Source organism: Natrix helvetica (assembly GCF_964273705.1).
Source record: "Natrix helvetica genome assembly, chromosome: 1".
Classification (NCBI taxonomy): domain Eukaryota; kingdom Metazoa; phylum Chordata; class Lepidosauria; order Squamata; family Natricidae; genus Natrix; species Natrix helvetica.
In genome coordinates, this window is record NC_138548.1 from 303,980,160 (window position 1) to 303,996,227 (window position 16,068).

General features: G+C 36.6%; 1 protein-coding gene across 1 annotated transcript in view; it reads left to right on the forward strand.

The window, feature by feature from the left end:
- ATG7 (autophagy related 7) overlaps positions 1 to 7,940 on the forward strand; it is a 107,539-nt gene extending 99,599 nt beyond the window's left edge. Inside the window, exon 18 of the mRNA XM_081934904.1 lies at positions 6,211 to 7,940. Within this exon, the coding sequence (XP_081791030.1) occupies positions 6,211 to 6,243 (33 nt within the window). The 3' untranslated portion in view covers positions 6,244 to 7,940. The remainder of the gene's footprint in view (positions 1 to 6,210) is intronic.
- The last annotated feature ends 8,128 nt before the right edge of the window (positions 7,941 to 16,068 follow it).

Sequence of the window (16,068 nt, forward strand, 5' to 3'; positions counted from 1 at the left end):
TTTTATCTAATTTTTAAATTTTTATTGTTAATATTAATTGGGTTTGTTGTTGGATACTTTATTTAATTTCCTTTTTAACTTTTGTAATATGTGTTTTTTTAAATGCTGTACGCCGCCCTGAGTCTTTTGGGAGAAGGGCGTCATATAAATCCAATAAACAAACAAACAAACACATGTAACCTCCATTTGCATAACCAACCTATTTTCCACTTTCTATTTCCCCACCAATCCCACCAATTTAAATCATGCATCAGTCCAACTACTCCATGCATCTGATGAAGTGAGCTGCAGCTCACAAAGTTCTGAGCCTTTTAATTAAATACGTTAGTTAGCAAGTTCTACCAGACTTGAAAGGTCTTACTATTATAGACCAACACAACTGTCCTTCTATAATATCCGTAAATGGGTATCTTTGGCAGGGCAATTTCTTTTCTGTCCTACGATGTATGTTAAGTTTCTGAACGCTATTTTCATGGTGAGAATCCCAAGGAAGATGAGAAGAACTCTTTGTTCCAGGGAGCTGTGTTTCCCCGCAGTCGCTCCCATGCTTTTCTCAGGATTTTCGTAATTTTCTTCCCAAGCATAGAAAGCAGTGAGTGGTAATCATTACAGTAGCTTTTTCATGACTTCTGGTACATTCCTGCCTCCCTGTCTAGTTTGGAAAGGGCAGGTAGATGCCTCATAACATATGTTAAGTAAATAATATTAATTAGAATAGCTCCTGTTTTCTTGTTTCTGTTGATTTGTATTCAGATAAGTAAACTAATAATCTTAAGTCTTAGAGACTAATTGTTGGGCAATATTAGCATGTCCAATAGTTCTAAGACATTATTCTGAACATTCAGTTCTTTTTTTTAAATAAGAGTTGTGAACATTCATAAAAAGAAGAGCCAAATACTTAGACTTTGTTTAAAGCAGACTTATTAATGTTGTTATAGAAAGAATTCATTTTACAGCTTTGTAACATAATCCCATTTGGGAAACACACTAGATATATTTTATGCCTTCTCTATTCGAATTACAAATGATAGTTTCTCATATTATCACTCACTCTTGGATTATGTATGTTATTTCTTTGGTCTCTGTTGATCCCATAAAATGAATATCATTGCAGTTGTATAATAGCTTTAAAAGATCAAAGAAAGTTCCATATGGAGAGGCAGGGTTGAGAACCAAAGCAAGCTGTTTTACTTGTAAGAAACTGGAAACTGTTAAATTCACATCACCTCTATAATTATGTGGCATATGTGATAATCTCACATGTGTTGCTAAAGAAATCTTTTGGGCTGTTTGATCCTTTAGATACCAATCCCTTTAATTCTTTTGATGAGTTCTTTTGAAATATCCTGCTTGCCATCCACCTTGAAAATATGATTTAAACATCTCATCTGCTTTGTTACCCTGACACAACAAACTTTGTTATGATGCATATTAACTCATCTTCATAGTTTACTTCAAAATCATAGCCTTTGATATGAATAAGACATTCTTCAAAAGTCAAGTAGGTAACTTGGAATGAAAGTATTTATCTGCTGTTAGAGTTACAGCCCCAATTGTAGGCATGTTTATGGTCAATTTAGCTACAGTTATAAATTGACGTGTGGAATTGGTAGCTTTAATTCCATAGAATAATGAAAATTAAGAATTCAGTCTAAGATCCTTCTCTGGTTAGTTTAAAGAGCAATACATGGATTATTTCTCATGGGTTATGAGAGATCTATTTGTCTTTGAGACATATTGCAAATTTTCAAAATCTCTCAAGAATAATATTTGATAGGAATATTTCCTTCAACTGTTGTACCGGCATAATACAATGTTCCACAAGTTTATTCACATCATGTGGGTGTCTATTGGGTACTTATGAAATCCTTTGTGAGTTTATACAGCTTCGTAAAAAACAAATCAAAGCAAGTAATAAGAATGCTCTCCTTCCTCTAGCAGGACATAACTATTTTCTTACTAATCCTTCCCTACAGAAAAGCAACCAAGTGGAAAATCCATTCTGTTTAAGTGCAGTATCTAGACTGGTAATTTTATGTGCTTTCTAAATAAAATTTTGGTAAATTGATTATTACCGTCAATTCTTCTTACGTTTAGTTTGACCATAAGTAGTATTAAGCAGGTTTTTCCCCTCCTCTAGTTGTGTTGTGATGTACATGGTATTTACCCATGCTTGTGTTTACTGAAGAACCAAGTTCTAAATTTTAACTGGAAGCTTGTGGCTGAAGTGGAAGCACTTGTATAGAGGACTTATGAAGTCATTTCCAGAGCAGCTGCTGATTGCAAGAGTTATATTCAGGGAGCTGTTGATTTTCCATGGTGGGTAGGATCACTGCTTCCTGATAAGTAAGCAGCGACTGAACAGAAGGCAGGCAGTTTTTAGAGAGCAAGTAAATTTAGCAAGCAAACAGGAATTTGAGACTGCAGGTAGAGGAGAGTCACTAACAAATTTTCCTGAGCCAGTGGTGTCTATTTGGGTAACCAGAGAGCCTGAGAAAGAAAGAAGAAGAAATAAAAGACTTTCTATGAAAACCAATGGACAGGAACCAGTGTTTGTGATTTTCAGTGCTTATGCCATGTTTGGGTTTCTGCCTAAAAAGATCTTGCATGCATTTACAAAAATACAGAGTTGTGGTAACTCTTGTGACATTTTTCAGCTTATGACAATGACAAAGACTTATCAAAGTCTTAACCAAGAAATGAAACATTATAGTAGGAACGGTCCTGGAAAAATAGCTGTCCATAAAGTAAACAAAGAAACAAGTCAAATGGACACAGATGGAAGCCTGAAGTAAGCTATTGTATACCACTAGACCTCAGAAACAAGACTTTAGTGTGGGGAAAAAGGCATAATAGAACTGGAAGTGGTAAGTGCCTGAAAGAGGTAGGGAGTTGCAGCTGTTGGCTGTAAAAAGGGGGGAAAGAAGCTGGTGACTTACTACTATGAGGATTCTAAAAAATGTGTACTCATGTGTCAGCTCATGTGGTCTGTGAGGAACACCAAGTATCATAAAGCCTGCTAACAACTATCCTTCATGTGAGAACAGTTCATCCTGCAAAGAATTGCTAAAAGTTCTTATAAATAAATCATTCCACTTCCATTAAATGTGAAAGCTTTCTACATCTGTAAGGCAGCAAATATGGCCTAGACCTGCAAATAAGATTTTACAGATGAGAACAATTAATGGAAATATATCTTTAAGGAATTGTTACAAATTATGCAAAGGAGACCCTAAAAGTACTAGAAATAAAAACACATTTTGTGACAGGATTACTTCCATGGAAATGAGATAAAAGAAAGAGTAATACCAGTAATACCAAAGATTTTGATTTGTTTTGGTTTGGTTTGTAAAATCAACTCATGTTCAAAAAGCTTATTTTCTACTTATTGTGGTTGACATGTATGAAAAATGCTGTGAACTGGAATGGGAAAAAGAGAACTCACTGGACACCATTTGTATAATAATACTTATAAAATAGAGGCACCAGCATACAGAGAAAGAAGGGAAAGGGAGAGAAAGTCTTCAAGATGATGGTAAAAGCAGGTGGGAAGATAACTTGCCATTAATCAATTCCTGTTGAAAGCCAAGTTGAGGAAAAGACAAGTGTGAATGCCTGATCTAGGTCTTGCTGTTTATTCAGTGTCTAGAGAATAAAGAGAAGTTTTCCTGTTCCCACTTTCTCAATTCTTCAGACTTTATTTTGATGAAAGAATGCATTCTTCCTTCCCTATCAGAATGTTTTGTTAAAAGATGGTTTACTGCTTCAGTGGTTTCTGAATCCAAATGTTTAACTAATTCCCACCAGCTCTTTGGTGTGGCTTTATTTTTTATTTTTTTAAAAAAAAACATATACTTAGTATTATGGAAATAAGATTATGCCATGCCCATGTCATAGCCACTTCCAGCTAAGCAATTAAAGTTAGATCTTGATTCTGAGTTTTGGAAATGTCAGTAAGAAAAAAAGGTGAAGGAATTTGTTTTTAGAGCTTCTAGTTTTGCACTCAACTATTTACCTTTTCGATGGTGTACTTGGTTACATTCAAATTTCAATAATATAAGAACTACCGCAGTGTTGCTTAACATGAGAGAAATAGATTTTAGGTTAATTGTTCACCATTTCTTTTTAGCATTGAGAAGTTCGGACATGATTGCTCTACCTTTTGTTTTTTGTTTTTTAAAAAGAATTGTTCATAAATTGAAATCAGTGTAAATTTTTAATTTTTAATTCCACTTTTAATATTGTTATAAATAACTCAAGGTGGCAAACATATCTAATACTCCTCCCTCCTCCTATTTCCCCCGAAACAACAATCCTGTGAGGTGAGTTGGGTTGAGAGAGAGAGATTGGCCCAAAGTCACCTAACCGGCTTTCATTCCAAAGGCAGGACTAGAACTCACAGTTTCCTCGTTTTTGGTCTGGTACCTTAACTACTAAATCAAACATGACATATTATATCAGCCATTACATACATTATATCAGACATATTCGGTTAGTTATCCCTGTTTCCTAAAGGATAAATGCTACAAAATATTGATGGGAAAAAGGTTTCATAAGCAATGTCCTTTTGTCAGGTGTTTTTTTCTGAGAGCTGTTACAAAATTGCCTTCCTTTTGATTCTTTAGGTCCTTGTTTGCTTGTGTACTTCCCTTTTAATAATTCTTTTCAGGTGCTTTTGCAACCAGTAAGAGGTGAAAAGTAGCATTGTTCCACATTTTAAAAGTCCATTCACTTACAATTCTTTTATAGCGCTGGATAAATAGAAACTGAGGTGGGAAGGAGATTTTTTTCCCTTTGTGTAAAAAAAGTACTTAAATCTTTGCGAGAGCGGATGTGTGTTTCTGAAGTGGAAAGATAACCCTTCTCTCTACTTCAATATGTTAGAGACAGACACAGATCTGAGATATAAATAAGTGGATGCAAATCTAATTCCCTTGGGCTTGGCTTAATGTCCTATAGGATGGAAGGCTGGGGCCGCCTCTTACAGCATTCTCTGGATCACTTCTTTGTCCCATCTCTTGCTTTGGAATAGCGAGCATAGTAATTCCTTCTTCCACCATCTATCTTTCAAGGGGCATGTCACATCTCTACATCAGCTGTGTAAAGTACAGTGTCTAGAGGATTCAATCCTTTCTCTCTGAGAAGCCAATTTCAAAAGAAATAAACAGCAGCACAGTTCATTTTTTCCAAAAAAAGGTAAAAAGTACTTTCCTTTAACTTTAAATATCCAAATGCCAAACAGTCAGTGCTGAAGAAAATAAAATACAGAACCGCCTAGTCTACCATACAGTTGGCAAATTCAGATTTTAAAGAACTTAAAAGAAAACCCAAAGCTCCAGAGATCAGTGTATGATTGATATGTTTTTGATTTTCCCATGACTACATTTGAATTGCTGTTATAAAGTGCAATATATCTGCACATATAAAAGGCTATGGTATAATTTCATCATTTCCAAATAGAATAGATTTAACCAATTTTAGATTATTACGATTTGGCTTCAGAATGTGATACTCTATTTTTGGGGTGGAGATCCAGAGGATTAAGAGGAACTTCATTGTTTAGAAAGGGAACAGAATTCTAGTTTGTGCCATTGTTCTTTCTGAACTATTACTGTGTACAGCCTTATGCTAGACCCTGTGCCTTATCTTAGTTCTCTGAAGCATCTTTCCAAAGATGTAGAGGAAAGAAAGAAAAAACTGTAAAATTCAACTCTTTCTCACCTCAAACCTAAAAAATCATCCTGTATGAAATTTCATTTTTTTAAAAAAATATTTTAAAACAACATTTGTACTAATGTTTTATATGATTGCTGATCTTAGGATATAAATATCCAATCCAGTGTTCTAAAAAGAAAAAGAAAATGCTTATTTAAGACCAGTCTTTGAAACATAAATATTTTGACATAAATACATGTGATGCAATATAAAGGTGTTAATACATGTATGGTACTGGGCAAATGATTACTTTTGATTTATTTCTTTAAAAAAACATTTGAGTTTGTGATGTGTATTTTTTTTTAATTACAATATAGCCCAAAGTGATTACATTAGTGTAACAGGTAAGTTTTTATTTTACAAAATATATAGTTTTGGCAATAATTTCTGCAAAACCAGAGCATATATTTAAAATTTATGTTGTTAACGATTATACCATATGAATAACAACAAAGTTAAATTAATGAGTGAAAATTTTCTTTTTTTTTCTTACAGATTTGGGATATAAGTGATGATGAAACACTCTGAAAATCTAATGGGTGAAGTAAAAGACGACCAACAAGCCAACTTATTTTAGGGTTCTGTGGATGTATTTTTATCAGTCATTTAATGATTGCTTCCTTAAATTTATTGCAAACATATTCAGTCTACATCTTTGATCAAGATGGCATACTGTGACAGTTTCAAAGCAAACATACTGTGGTTGCTCCTCTTTTTATTGTGTTCCTGATGCACACATAGTTAATTGTAAGACTGCTCAAATTAAAAGTACATATTGTTTCTAAATGCAGCTTATATATATTTTTTCCTTAGTACATATCTTTGTATCTCTCACCAACCCGCCCCCAATTGGAATGTTTCTTTTAAGTACATTTGAAAAACATTTTACAGTGTTTTAGGGACTTGCCATTATTGTATAAGATTGAAAACTGAACCATAAATAGTAACCTACACAGAGGGAATAAATGAAACCAAGAAGGCCAGATGTTTTGGGATACAAAAAGACACTGGTTCTTTTTTTTTCTTGATTACTGTCTGTACAAGAGACAGGTAGAAGTTCTATCTTCTCCCCTCAATTCAGTTATCTCCATCCACCCTTCTCTCAAAAATCAGGAACTCTGAATGAAATAAGCTACAGCGTAGACAAGCAAGTACATTCCATTAACTTCACTGCATGAACAGCAATTTAGATCAAAGCTGCCATACTATTTCATAGACCAGGGGTGTCCAAACTTGGGAACTTTAAGACTTGTGGACTTCAACTCCCAGAATTCCCCAGCCAGCATGGCTGGCTGGGGAATTCTGGAAGTTGAAGTCCACAAGTCTTAAAGTTCCCAAGTTTGGACACCCCTGTCATAGACCCACCTTTTCCTTTTTTGCAAATGATTAGTAGTTTATATACCTGTAAAATAAGGAAATGAAATTCTAACTCACATTAAAAGTGTATCCTGAACAACGATTCAGTTGTTCTTCTAAGTAATTAATGTAGCAAATATTTTTGCTTTACTACAGTGACAAATCTGTTTTTGCTTGAAGACACAGAATGCTAGCTAGTAGAAACTGTGGGCATTGTTAGCTTCATTGGGTTTAGAAGAAAGCCTGCCTTTTCACCCACTTCTTTATAAGCAGCAATGCAATGCAATCTGTCAATTTTTTTTTCATTTTAGGAAATACTACACTAGTCTCTATCCAGAGCAGTAGCTCTATATACTACTAGCATCTGTTGACTTAGCTTTCATCTAAAAAGAACTCCCAGTGACATAAAATACCTAGACAAGGAGACCAAATATCTCATATTCTTCAACCTTGTATCACTTCCCCTTTTATAAATTATAATCACAATTCTGCGGAGAGGTTCAGAATATGAAATTCATGATTTATTTTTTTTAGTTTTAATGGTACAAGTTGGTCATTTAAATCTATGTTATTCAGTTTATAATGTCTACTGTTTACGTTTATAATAAAAACAGTTTATAATGTCTACTGTTTACTGATGCAGCATTTAGTAAGGAGCCTAGCTTCTGTACAATATTTCCAGTATTGTTGTTCACTGGCTAAATTTCTTCATTCTAGGTTTGAAAAAGGCATGATTTTAAAGAAAGCTCAGTTTTGTATAGTTAACCATTCTAGTAACATAAACATTAATGGCTATTTTTCAATTGAAGTATGAAATGCTTGTAATATAAATTAAATAACTATCTAGCGATTTTCAGGCTCGTTTTATTTTTTTTTAAATCATTCTGGGGAAAATCAGGACTTTACTGCTTGCTATTAGTCACCCCATACAGACGTCATTTGGAGATAGTGAGCAGGAAGCTGTGTTTTGAAATTTTACAGGCTTGGTTTGTTGAGAATCAAAAACAGCTTGGTGTCTCCCAGGAATACTATCCAATGAAATGTCTGTCTTGATTCTTGGATTAACAACTTTCAATTTGTCAACTCTTTTTTTTCTCACAGAGAAAAACCTATATATGACATTTTAAGCACAAGGTGATATGATGTTTTCTTGCTTAGCAATTCGAGTAACTTAAGAATTGTATAAGACTCAACTTGCTTCCTGTCCAGATGTTTCCCAGATGTCTGTGTTGTGCAGAAGTGCCCCAGTATGACTTAGAAGATCTTCTGTTCTTCGCTTTTATTGTTTTCTCCCCCTTTCTTGTGACAAAACAGAATGCTTCCAAACTTTTCCTTTTGTAAAATGTTGTAAGCAATTGAAGGGGACATAATGAAAGCTTTTAGTCAAATGAGTGCAATGTACATTAAAAGAACTTCCAAGCACTTCTACTCACAGCTCTGTATCCATAGAGAGGAGGCATCTGATACCGCCCACACAGTTGCTTCCAGAACACAAGAACTTAAATTTGAGCTTTGGATAATGGGTACAGGCTTTTAAAGATTGGGTTTTTTTGTTTGTTTTGTTTTAATTTTGGGCTGGCATGGCTTCCCCAAATAAAGGACAAAAATTCTGAAAATTAAACACAATGTTGCATCCCTTAGAACTGTAACTTCATGTAAGCAAAAGAAGGTAATACTGGCTTTATTTTAAAAGCGTAAGGAAAACATAACTTTTCAGTAAGCCTTCATTCTGCCAATGACAACGGCTCAAATATTAATGTGGAGCTTAATAGCCCAGACAGGGCAGTCTATGTCAGTGATGGCAAAACTTTTAGACACCGAGTGCTCAAATTGTGCATGTACCCATGCCCAAACTGAAAGGTGTGCATGCGCATGAGCGCCCGCATGCACAGACATGCATATGGACATGCGCGCACATACTCAGCAGAGACCCAGAGACCAGCTGGCCGGTGGCAACACAGGAAGAGGTAAGATCTTTTTCTTTTGTGAGCTTCTGTTCCGTCGTTTTCAAGGAAACAGAAGATCACGAAAGAAATGCCACGGAGATGTGACCTAGGGCGACGGGGCGTGTCCCAGCAGAGAGGTCTCTGCCATGTGTGCCAGAGGTTCGCCCTCACGGATCTATCTGAAGGGAACATATTCTTTAGTTGAACTTGAATTTTTGCAATTATTACAAGAACATGTCTGTAATTCTTTTGGCAACAGGACAGGAGTGCTTTGCTACTACATTTTTCTGGATTTATTATTTGATGTCTCAGAATAGGTTACAAAATTAGCCCTAAGGTTTCCTAGATATTTCTTCTTTAAATATTCGCTAGGTCCGATCCTGTTTGGTTTTTTTTTATAGATCAGTCAAGATTACTACTTGATGCCATCTGTTTGGTCCATCTGGCTCAATGCTAAATAGTGACCTATTTGATAATGCTGGCCCAGAGCTAAATATGGACAGTTTTGCTTTAAGTAGATAAATGGGCTGCTGCAATATCACCTTTTCATAGTGCAATTACTGGTCATGATTTTTTAAAAGAGAAAACTAGATGAGGTATGTATGTATGTATATACATGTATCCATGTGATATTAGCAAAGTATGCTTTTTCTCACTGCTAGATAGGGCCACCAAGATTGGTTGTACAAGAGGCTTTTCACGTCTTGTTTCCTTATCCAACCAGCAGAGATGATGAGATGGAATAGCTCTGGGTTTGGGGTTCTTTAAATCATCATCTTTGGTTTTGGATGAGGTGGTACTGCCTCAGACATGCCCATTGCATAATCTGGAGATTCTCCTGGACTCAATTACTTGTGCTCAAGGAGCAGATGGCAGTCATGACCAGGCGGGCTTTTGCACAATTGCAACATGTGAGCCAGTTACACCCTTTCCTGGACCAACAATCCTTGCTCACAGTCACTCCTGCCCTAGACATCTCCTATCTTGACTATTACAAAGTGCACTATATGGGGCTGCCCTTGAAAAGTACCCAGAAGCTTCAATTGGTTCAAAATGTAGCATCCCACACGGTTTTGTGCAGAGGTGTGCACATGTGTCACATCTCCTGCATTGGCTGCCAATCTGCTTCTGCATCCAATTCAAGGTGCTGATTGTCACCTTTAAAGTCCTACATAGCTTGGGACTAGGTTATTTGAAGGACTGTCTTTTCCCAATTACTTCTACTCAACCTATCAGGGCAGGGAGGCAAGGAATGCTGCGGTACATTAGTGGGACGAAGAAGAAAGGTGTTCTCTGCTGTGGCTCCTTTCTGTGGAACATCGTCCCCACAGACATAATATTGGCCTCCACTTTGACCCTCTCTCACAAGGCCTCAGAGACCTGGTTTTGCCTTTGCACCTGGGGAACCCAGAGTGGGATGAAGCCTATCAAATAGCATATTGATTGATTGATTATTGTCAGAGGAGAGAGAGAGAGAGAGAGAGAGAGAGAGAGAGAGAGTGAGTATCACTGGAAAAGTTGTAAAGTCTCTAATGTCCTTAATGTCATTTCCTTTGGACATGTGAGTTCTTGGGCATTCTATACATCAACATCCAATATTCACACTATTGTTTTCCAGCTTTCCACAACCATTTCCATCTCTGGATTTGGCCCTTTAGTTGCCATATCTTTCCATTTTCCATCTGGTTAAGAGAGCATGCCCCAAGCAGCTCAATAATTTGGATGAGGGAATAAATGGGGAACTCATCAAATTTGCAGATGACACCAAGCTGGCAGGAACAGCCAACACTCCAGAAGATAGGGTAAAGGTACAGAAGGATCTTGACAAACTTGAAGATTGGGCACTACCTAATAAAATGAAATTCAATGGTGAAAAGAGTAAGGTTCTACATTTAGGCAACAAAAACGAAATACACAGGTACAGTATAGGTGGTACCTTGCTCAATAGTAGTAACTGTGAAGGGGATCTTGGAGTCCTAGTGGACAACCATTTAAATATGATCCAGAAGTGGGCAACAGCTGCCAAAAAAGCCAACACAGTTCTAGGCTACATAAACAGGGATAGAATCAAGATCACGTGAAATGTTAATACCACTTTATAATGCCTTGGTAAGGCCAATGGAATACTGCATTCAGTTTTGGTTGCCACGATGTAGAAAAGATGTGGAGACTCTAGAAAGAGTGCAGAGAAGAATAACAAAGATGATTAGGGGACTGGAGACTAAAGCATGAAGAACGGTTGCAGGAACTGGGTATGTCTAGTTTAATGAAAAGAAGGACTACATGATAGCAGTGTTCCAATATCTCAGGGGTTGCCACAAAGAAGAGGGAATTAAACTATTCTCCAAGGCATCTGAGGGTAGAACAAGTAGCAATGGGTGAAAACTAATCAAGGAGAGAAGCAACTTAGAACTAAGGAGAAATTTCCTGACAGAACAATTAATCAGTGGAACAGCTTACCTCCAGAAGTTGTGAATGCCCCAACACTGGAAGCCTTTAAGAAGATGTTGGATAGCCATTTGTCTGAAATGGTATAGGGTTTCCTGCCTAGGCAGGGAATTGGACTAGAAGACCTCCAAGGTCCCTTCCAACTCTGCTATTGTATTGTATAGCTCTATCATCTTGTGCCGTTTTATGTGATTTGTCTTCATTGCCACTGTTTTATTATTTTCTGACAGCCACCCAATTGATTCAGCCATGATGAAATCCCTTCTCTTTCTTGTTTTCTATGGACAGGAGTTGCTAAGTACCTTGAAAAAAGCTAGGCAATTTCCAGATTCTGCACTGTAGCTAGTGTGTGCCCTTGGGCCAAAGAAATATAAACTAGACTGCTGTGAATAGAATCTGCCTTTTTATAAAATGCTGATACTGCTGTATGCCACCTGGAGTCCCTTTCATGCGGGAGATAGGCTACACAAACATGATAAATGCTTTTAAGAACCATTAGCCTGAACGGAAGATAGAACTAAGGAAAAGGCAATATGTGGCTTCTCAGTGGATTGCAACTTCCATGAGCCTCCTCTGTATCAGCCCAGCTGTTTAGGGATAAATGGGAATTAATTTGTGGATGCTACAATCTGGCCAATCTGATTCAGTGTTAGCTAATGCAGGGGTTCACCCACAAATCATTAGATGTATGTTAGCCCATATTGTTTACATTCATTTGGCTCTTTCTGTAGCCTACATCACACAGTTAATGCCAGACTATTGTACAGTCAAAGGACCCTACCCTGACATTTAAAGTTACTGGAACTTTCCATAAATGGCATTTACACAACCACCCCTTTGCTATACAATTAATTGTCCATGAAGAAATGGGGAACCAAGGTTTTGTGCCCACTTCTGCCCCACTGCTTAATTCTAATGGAACAGGCAATTATATTCATGTGCTTCAGCTTTGAGTCATGAATCATGTGGAAAACGTACTATGTTCTATGTTTAGAGCACTGCATAGTTCTTTTTTGTCATACATCAGCACAAGAAATAATTCTTGGTAGCACTTACTCAATGTTGCATGCACAATAGATATGGTTGCCTAACTTGCTGGCTTATGCCAAACCTACTGCCACTGTTGCTTGTTCCTATCCCTTGAATGACAATGTTCAATATGGAATCCTGTAAGGGCTCCACTTTTTTGCTAGATGCTCACTCTGGATCACAAGAGGGAAAGTTTCATTAGTAGTAAGAGGATAGGAAAGAATCTTGCATTTTTTCTAAAATAAAGGTCTGAGGAACCAGAATAGGGAATGCAAATGAAAGCATGAGGGGGACATGTCATTCCAAAAACATGTCCTCCTTTATGAAAGATGTTTTGTAACAAAATCAATGTGACCTCTGAAATGACAGGCCAACAATGAACAGTGCAGCCAGTCATCCATCATGAGGGCTGAAATGGCCTCATGTCAAATGGATTGAAGAGTGCTGGAATTGAGTCTCAGCTTTGTCATAAATTTCAAAAGTCTATTGTAAGATGGCGATAATGTTTTTGACTTTTTTTGTTTTATACTACTGGGCTGTCATGAATAAACAGAATGTCAATTTAGAATTCCTCCCACATATCTTGTTACAAATAGAGAAATTTGTCAGCTGGTATAAATATCAACAAAAGTATTGCCACAATTAATGAATATATCATTGTGCTATATGAAGTTGTAGTCTCCTAAATGTGCTGTTGACTTAATGGGTCAGCTCAAATAGAAGTGGCTGCTCATCATCTTTCAGCCATGTTGCCAGGACAAGGGAATTGGATTCCGGGATCAAATTATTTTTTAGCTATTTCTGTATCCTATGATCATTTGTTATTTCCATGTGTGAACAATGGATTATTAGGAAAAAATGTTCCCTAAATGGAGAAAACTAGAAAGTGACAGGACCTAATATTTTGTCTGACATGCCAATTTTCTGTTGTGTGATGTCCGTTCTTTCCTATCTGGTTACACTAGCAACATAAGTGCTGGAGCCTGAGTTCATTCTCTTTATCTACTGTATCTGAAAGGGCACTAATAGAAGTTTCCAAATTGGTCGGTACTCTTTGATCTGCGAGTTGACAAATCTTTGGCCTTGGCTTGACATCTTCTTCCTTTATGGGTTTATAAATAGGTAGTGAAGCTGAACTGCACATCACACTATCCTTCTCTGATATACAAGCTTTGTAAATATGTGTAAGATGCCATCTCTATAGAAATTAGAATGTGGAAAGGAAAATATTTGGGAAAAGGAGGAGGAAAATATATCCACCTTCTCTGGATATTATGTATAGAAATCTCTGGATACTACCTTCAGATGCAATGTTCCCCATCTTAGCATCTGCTGTAATGTTGCAAACATATTAACAGTGACACAGTTACTAGTATGTGCACTGCCTCTGCTTGTGTATAGAGCTTTGTCCTCTGTGCCAATCAGGGCAGAGCTAAATTCTCTTATTGCTTCTTTATACATCAGTCTAGAAAACACCCATGATCCAAGCCACTGTGCTTTTTAAAAAAGTCAACCAGCAGCTATGATCCTGTTTTAGATGGCCAAGAATGAAGGTCTGAACATGACTTAGGCCGCTTTGTTATTGTTTTGTTTTCACATTGCAGTCTGCAGACAATACATTAACTTTGAAGGAAGCGACATAATTTTTTTAAAAAATACTATATGCATAACAAGTTTTGTGTGCTTGTACATAGAGGAATGTTTCCAAACCTCAACTCCTTTCCTAAACTTGTTTCTGTATTTATTTCTGTTTGTTTATTTCATCTATGTTAAGAATCATATCGCCTCTTAGGTGAGAATGGAAAGAATGCAGGAGCAAAGTGTTTAAAGGCAATGTACTATTGAATGATCTCCCTATCATCTGCTTTGCTTGATAACTGGCTGTAGTCTAGATTGGTTTTTGTATGTCATGGATTGTTACTGGAGTAGAGCAATTCTTTTGAGATGGCATAGAATCATAGAAAAGTCCCATAACCTTCTGCTTGTTTCCTGCTGATAATGAGCTTGATTCAGCTTTCCCAAGCAGTGCAAATTTAATGCAGAGCAGAGCAATCTAAAGCAAAATTACTAACTCTGCTTTGTAATCCTGATGCCACTTCTTTATTAATCTAATCCATTAAAGTAGACTGCTGCATATAGGTGCATTAAAAGTCCTGCACCAAATAGAACTTTTTTCCTAGGATAACATCACTAACACTTTCAATTTCCATAGCAATCCTTCTCAACCACTCTCATTTGTGAATTCCTTAAATTAGGATTTTACCTACATAGTGTTGTGGATGCTTATCTGTGGTTTGCAGTCCTTTGCTTTCATTCAAGTTGGTTTTGTTCAACATAAAAATGTTCAATGTGTAACCACCATGAACTAAAACATTCACCCAGCGTGCACTATCATTGTGTGATACATGATTATGAATTACTATTGATAAAAGCAGCCAATTATGGATTATTCAGTAGATTATAATTAAATGATAATTTAGTATAAAATGCGTAGCCATAGGCTTATCATATTTTGCAAATTCCGTCTTCTGCAAATGGGATTACATAATACCATAACCTTGCGAAGAGTGAGTTGACACAATAATCTCAAGGAAGGGAAGCGTGTAGCAACATAAAATATGTGAACGGAATCCCTGCAATTGTATGAGGGAGACACTAAAGAACATAATCTTTGGGGGAGGAGAAAGAAGAACTTAAGTTTGTATTAGCTAATTAACTCGTATATTAACTTATTTTAAAAAGTTGATAAAAATAGGATTGCCAACATGACTGCCGACGTCCGATGGCAGATATGGCACAAGAATAATAATTAACTAATAAGTTAATTTGCAAGATTTCCAGAGAGCAATGCACTATATTTTATGATATGAAACATTCAAATAGCTTGAAATAATTTCGGGCTGATTTGTAGTACAAGAAATAATTGTCATTATTGGATCAATTTATTTGAGGATAAACTATCACAAACGAAGGCGAATATACCTGTCCCAGGATAATGCTGCAGGATCCAATCTAGGTCGGTCACTGGAACCAGATATTTTGTCTTCCAATCTTTCAGACTTGTGCTGGAGCCCACCCTCTGCCTCTTGTATTATGTACTTTTTTTTTGACAAGTAATGCAAAAGCAGCCATTACGTTGCATACTGTGCTTTGCTCACAGTGAAAAAGTGTAACCTAGTTTTTTTGTTTTCTGCTGACATTAAATGGCAACCTAAATGCAAGTCCACCCATTGGAATCTTTTATTTGCAAGGCAAATTAAGACTTGGCTTCTCCACGTTTCCTTCCATGGGCTTCTATATAACTCCCATATTGATTAGGGCTTATATGTTAAGATTCCAGACTGGTATTTAAGCTTTGCAGTCAGAAAAAAAAAAAACACTGAATCCTTGCGTCTATTGTCTTCTGAAATTAGTTCAAGTATAGATCCTTGGTTTAATCGTATGTTTCATTCCCCAACCATCACCAGTATAAGAGATATTTGCTGTGCACATTATTTGAAAGGAACCACTTAAAATATCTTACCAAGTGACTTGGCATTGCTAACTCAGGCAAACCTTATTACACTTTAAGAAA